At 48.1% G+C, this 6207-nt stretch overlaps 1 protein-coding gene across 2 annotated transcripts in view; it reads right to left on the reverse strand.

The window, feature by feature from the left end:
- NOL10 (nucleolar protein 10) overlaps positions 1-4697 on the reverse strand; it is a 77247-nt gene extending 72550 nt beyond the window's left edge. For both annotated transcript variants that reach the window (XM_019520746.1, XM_019520745.1), the window contains exons 1-3: positions 4605-4697; positions 3807-3852; positions 2794-2892 (exon numbers count right to left, since the gene is read on the reverse strand). In XM_019520746.1, the coding sequence (XP_019376291.1) occupies positions 2794-2892; positions 3807-3852; positions 4605-4670 (211 nt within the window). In that variant the 5' untranslated portion in view covers positions 4671-4697. The remainder of the gene's footprint in view (positions 1-2793; positions 2893-3806; positions 3853-4604) is intronic.
- Positions 4698-6207: the final 1510 nt, after the last annotated feature.

Below are 6207 nucleotides of genomic sequence, written 5' to 3' on the forward strand. Positions count from 1 at the left end.
GCGGGGCAAAAAAAAAAGAGAGGGCTCCCTCTACAGATGGTACTGCTAAATTCAAGAGTTAGAGAACCACTGATACACAGTATTCAAGATGCTTGTTCCTGCTAAAATCTATACTGCTTATTTGTTACCTCTATAAAAAATTATTAGGAGTAGGCAGCCCATCCGTTTAAAGTAAATCGGATTTATGAAAATTTAGATAGTATTACTGTAACTAGACACACAACAGTATGGGCAACATTTCAGCCAAATGACTGAAGTACCCACAGATAGAGAAAGAAAGATTATTTTTCTTTAGTTTTTCCTTCAGTTATGAACAGGGATCCTGGTTTTCTGTTTAAAAATTGCAAATTCTCTGCTAAAAAAATCTCAAATTCTTTGATTAAAAACCTATATGTAGTGATGTTTTGTTTTGGGTATTAGTTGAACATTGTGTTTATTGATATATTTACAATTTTAAAGCAATCTGGAAACTTACCAGTGTTTCAATCACTAAAATAAAATAAATTCTAAATACTTATAAATGTTGGCATTTGATTTTGGGTTTTTTTTTAATCATGCAAAATCAGAGCTCCACCTACCCCCATCCCTGACCAGGACACAGGTCCAGCTGCAGCTGTTCCCCACCACTGGTTTGTGGGGCTGAGCAGCCCTGATATGCTGATGCCCTGCCTATGCCATTGCCCCTCACCCCCCACCCACAGCCTCCTGGCCCTGTTGGTGACCCTCAAACCTCACCCACAGCTCCTTGGGTCCTGCCGGTGACCTTCACTGCCCATGCACAGGCCCCTGCACCCTCCAGCCCTGCTGGAGGGGGCCCTCAGCTGCCACGGCTACAGAGCTAGGGACCCAGGTCTGTGGCCCCCTACCCCCCTCATCCCCCAGCAGCACCTGCACCCCAGCTGCCACTGGAGCACAGTGTGGAGCCTGGCTCCCCTTCCCTCATAGGTAGCACAGCTGGAGCAGAGCCCATGGGGAAGGGGTGAGGATGCCATGCCATGCCAGGTGCCGCCCACTGCAAGCTCAGGGCTCCCCACCCTGCCACCCTCCCCGCCAGGGGTCTCCGTGGGCAGGACCTGGTGTGGCATGGCAAAGTGGAGCAGGGAGGCTCAGTGCCACCGCCAGGAGTCCCACACCCCCATATACATAGCATCCCCTGCCCAATCTCCCTCTTCCCACTGCTCCCAGCCCCTTGCAGGCTGGAACTCTGCTAGACTGCAAGGCAAAGCCTGCAGTTTCCTGTGTTCTTCTCTTTAAGATGAGAAATTCTCCGTTTTTCTCCTTAAAATGAGAAATTCAATATTTTACTGCATTTTTTCCATGGCAAATGGAAAGCCAGGATCCCTGGTTAAATATTGGTTTATTGCTAAAAACTAACATTTTCTATTTTAAGTGAAACATGTTAAATTGTTAAGTATAAAAAACACTAGCCAAGCCCCCAAAAAATTCTCTTTACAAATACAAATTGTCAGCAAAACTAAAAACCTACAAAAATGTCTCATTTTTATGAGAATTTTGATCATTAATGGTTCAGTGGCCACTACAATGCCTAAATGCATTTAAAATCTAATTGAAAATTTACACACACACACACAGTGTAAAAATATATATGGGAATCTATATCTGCACAAATTCAATTTCTACATTTTCATGTGCGACAGTAAGTGCTTCACGTATTGACACACAGGCTCTATTTATCACATAAGTTACAAAAACCCAGAAAGACACTGTCACTTAAAGATGATTTTAGATTTGTATTCATTTCTAAGTCCTACCCTCTGTCAGGGGTTGGCACACGAGGCCATTTTCCTCAGCACAGGCTGGGGCCAGGGGCGGGGAGGCAGCAGCTTTTTGCAGCCTCCCAGCAGGTGGCTGGGAGGCTGCAAACCCTGCTGGAAGTAGCCTGGGCTCCATGGCTATCAGCAGCCACCCAGAACCTGGACCAGCTAACCAACAGCTGCTGCCACCCTGCCCCAGCCCCAGCTGCCTCCCAGCCCCAGACCCGGCCCGGGCTCTGGGGAGGCAGCAGATATGGGTGATGCTCCCCACTGTGCTGCCCTCGCCGCTGCTTCTGCAGAGCAGTGTTCGAACCCAGCGTGGCAGGGCACAGTGGGGGGGCGCAGAAAGCTGCCTGCCGCTCCAAGCTCCCCTGGCCACACTTTCCCTGCAGGCAGGGGCAGCAACGAGGGGCAAAACCCTGCGTGCTACCCACGCTGCTGCCATGCACACAGGGGAAGTGTAACCCGGGCAGCACGCAGCTTGCAGCAGCAGGCAGCTTCCCTGTGCAGCTCCTCTGTGCGCTGCCACTCCGGGTCACACACGCTGAGCTCTGGCAGGCCCAAGGGAGGGCAGTGGGGCCAGGAGCACAGCACACTGCCCCAGCTGTTCCCTGCCGCGCCAGGTTCCAATGATGCTCTGCAGATGCCACAGTGACAGCAGCACAGTGGGGGGCATTGCCGGTATCTGCTGCCTCCCTGGAGCCCAGAGCTGGGTTTGGGAGGCAGCTGAGGCCAGGGCCAGGGACACAGCAGCTGTTTGCAGCTGGCCCAGGTTCGGGTAGCTGCTGATAGCCACAGAACCTGGGCTGGGGGGCAGGGGCACAAGCAGGGCATCCTGCCATGTGCCACCTGCCCTCGCTTTGTTTTTCTGGCATGCCAGCACTCCGGCACCTTCCAAGGTAGGCATTGTGGTTTTTTTCAGCACTCGGGCCAAAAAAAACACTGCCTACCCCTGCTCTATGTCAAGGACATCTAGCATTTTTAGCTTTTGTTATAAGCAAACATTTAATTTACTTACCAGCTGCCATGATATACTGTCCATCCCTTGACACTTTAATTTTTGTGCTAACTGTAGGCATGTCAAAGTCCTGAATAAGTTCAATTCTTCTTCGAAGATCTTTAAAAAAATTAAGGAAAACATTTGTCTTTAAAAATGGGGCACTTACTTATAGAAAGTTATTACACACCAAATATAAGAAAAGCCATCCCTCATGTCGTTAACATAAGAAAATTAATGAATTGTTTAGCATTCAGAAGTGAACAGCATCAATGCAAAGCAATACATGCTGTATGATTCTTTATGATTACGTAACTGAGAAATTGTATAACTTATGCCATCATCTCTACTACATTCACATAATACCTACCCCACACCTACCTCTCACAAGTTCCATATGCCACTTATCACAATTGCATTCAAGTACTACACAAAGTTAAAAATAAATCCCAGACTAGAGAGGCACTCTGCTCTGGGCAAAAGGGAGAGTGGAAGGCTTTGTCTGCATTTTTTAAAGATCATGGCTTCTGAGGGAAAAAGAGGAGGCTAAATGAACGTGTGCCATTTTATACCTCCAGCTGAATACCAGACCCAATGGCAGAATGTCCTGTTCTGGGTACTTTGCAGGGAGAACATGCAGTCGCCCTGCCCTGTACTTAAGAGTCTATCCAGTCACACTGCCCTGAGGATCATATCCATCACTTTCTCTGATGTGGACAGTCCTTAACATAATGTACACGTAGAAGTGATAGACCAAATCTGCCATTAAACCTTCTAGACTAGAGCAACCAGCAGCTAAAGCTTCACAGAAATTCAAGAACATATAATTTACCCAGTACTGAAAAGAAGGAAACACTCTTTCTTGACCCCTTATCTAGATCAACTTGCACACAAGCCTTCGCAACCCAGAAATGACTAGCAACGAGCACACAAGAGCCAAATAGCTATCAATTCTTAAATCAGCCTGTAAAGTTCTTTGGTCTACATCAGCACATACTGTTCAGCAGTAATGGGTTGTGTTTAAGGCAACTTACCAACATCTTTCTTTTGGAGTGCTCTCTTCTTCCTATCAGAAAGCCACTATAAAAGAAAAACTGTAGCTGTCAATATTTAAAGGAAGACAGAGGGAGAGTTTGTTTTACTGGTAAATTTGATAAGCCTAACCAAGTGAGGAAGTGGCAGTCATATTAATATTTCTGTATTCATTGTCTCACAGAAACGCATCAAACATTCGCATGAATACATACTATTTAATTTAGTAATCTTAGCAATGTTATGCTTAATAATTTTGAAAACATCACTGAAAACTTGAGTATGCTGTACTTAAGAGTTTAAATGCATCTATTATTTTAGGCAGACGCGGTTCTGTGTGTGAAGCTTATATCTTTTATTAGACCAACTTAAATATTTGGAAAACAACTATTATTTTAATAATTTACATTTGGAATCCCCATGCTTGTAAGGAGAGGGGCTCTACTTCCCCCCACCCACCTCGATACAAACTAAAACAGTTATAATTCCACAAAACAGCTTTCCACCCCTTCTGATCTTGCTGCTAAGAGCTCCGGTCTGCAAGGGGCCTCCAGGCCATCCACACTGGGAGGCTGGGGGCGGCAGGGAGGGAGAAGCAGCACTGGTATTCACAGATGGGTCCTGGTATAAACAAAGTTGGGAGCCGCTGCCGTCGGGCACCACCCCGGGGTCCAGCAGCAGTGCCGGGCACAGGGGCGCTCACGCTCGGGCCCGCAGTGGCAATACCCGCCCCGCCCCCGCCGAGAGCGGCCGAGAACTGCCCCCGGGCTCCGAAGCACCCCCCGCCCCCCGGCGCTCACCTCGGGCAGGCTGCGACCCGCGCTCAGGCTGTAGATCTTCACCTCGTTGAGACTGGAGACCTGCATGGCGCCGGCGCCTGCGCGGACTTTACTACCGGGTCAAAGGCCAAGCGGAAGTCAGCCGGACACCCTCCGCGCAGCCCAGCCCACGGGATTCCGGGTGCCCTTTGACCCGGTTGTGGTACCTGGCGAGGCATTGCGGGCGCAGTGGGCTTCTGCTTTGCCTCGCTTCGGCCAGGCGTGCGGGGAAGCAGGGGTGTGTGTATCGATATAAATATGTCTGTATCGACACTTACATACATATGTAGCCGTGCGTACATGTACAAATGTACATGCATGTGCACGTGGACATATGCATATACATATCCACATGTACAGATACGTATGTACATGCACATACAGGTACAAATGTACACATACACATGTATAGACAGAGCCGTCCCTAGGGTATATGTACTTGCATGCGCATATGCATGTGCACATGTACATATCCACACGTATAGATACACGCATACATATGTACACATATACACAAGCACGCACCTATATATACCTACAAATGAACACGTATGTGTGCACGCATGCTTCTACATGCACATATATACATGCACAGATATAGATACTCACACGCAGTGGCAATGCATAGCAGGTGCACTTAGGCAATGGGCAGGGGGGAAGGTGGGAGCACTGGTGCCCCCCCCCCCACCACCAAGCACTGGCTAGGGAGTGGAGCACCATGGTGCTCCCAGAAATGGCCACAGCCACTTCCAGAAGTGGTCACAGTGATCGGCCGTTTCACGATTGGCTGCAGGGGACCCCCCCAGGTCAGCAAGATCAGCCAAGGGGGAACACACCCCCTGTTGCTGGGGGGGGACACGTGCCCCGCCTGACTAAGGTGGCACCAGTCGCCCATGTACATACTTATATGTACATATGTATGTGCATGCACACGTACACATACATGAACACATATATGTGAACCTAAGTTTGGTCTATCAGGCCATGAGGGGGCAACGCAGAGTATGGAGTGGTTAGAATACAATAGGTGAGGAAGCAGGAGGGGCAAGTGGGAGGTGTGCAAGAGACAGGCAAAGAACACTTGGGACAAAGAGGTCCCAAAATCCAGGGAACTGGCTAGAGCAGATCAGTTTCTTTAAAATGTGGCATATTTATACACATACATTCATCTGCTCCAACACACCAGAGATCCAGCGCTTCAGAGCAGACTCCATTAATCAAATCTGCTTCACAGGCATGCTAACGTGCCCAGCACAGCATCACATGCATTTGTATAAATGGCGGCGGCGTACTTTTAAACCTTCGATGTGTTTTAGTTCAAAAGCACGCTGCCACAATTTTCTCAGAGCTGATGCACATTTTGCCATTTATACAAATGCACACGCCACAAGCATGTGTAGATAGTTTGAGGCTAACCACCCTTTGTAAGACTGGTGTCAAGAGAAATCTTATTTAGGTTATGTCCTTCCATCTTAGAAAGAGTTGTTATCATAATTACCTTTTCCTGCCAGAGACAGTTTGACTGTTGCCGTTTTAAAAGCTGGTGAGAGGTCCTGTGACAGGAGTATCCATATCGGAGTCTTTC

This window comes from Gavialis gangeticus, unplaced genomic scaffold, assembly GCF_001723915.1.
Source record: "Gavialis gangeticus isolate Ggan-Ray unplaced genomic scaffold, GavGan_comp1, whole genome shotgun sequence".
Classification (NCBI taxonomy): domain Eukaryota; kingdom Metazoa; phylum Chordata; order Crocodylia; family Gavialidae; genus Gavialis; species Gavialis gangeticus.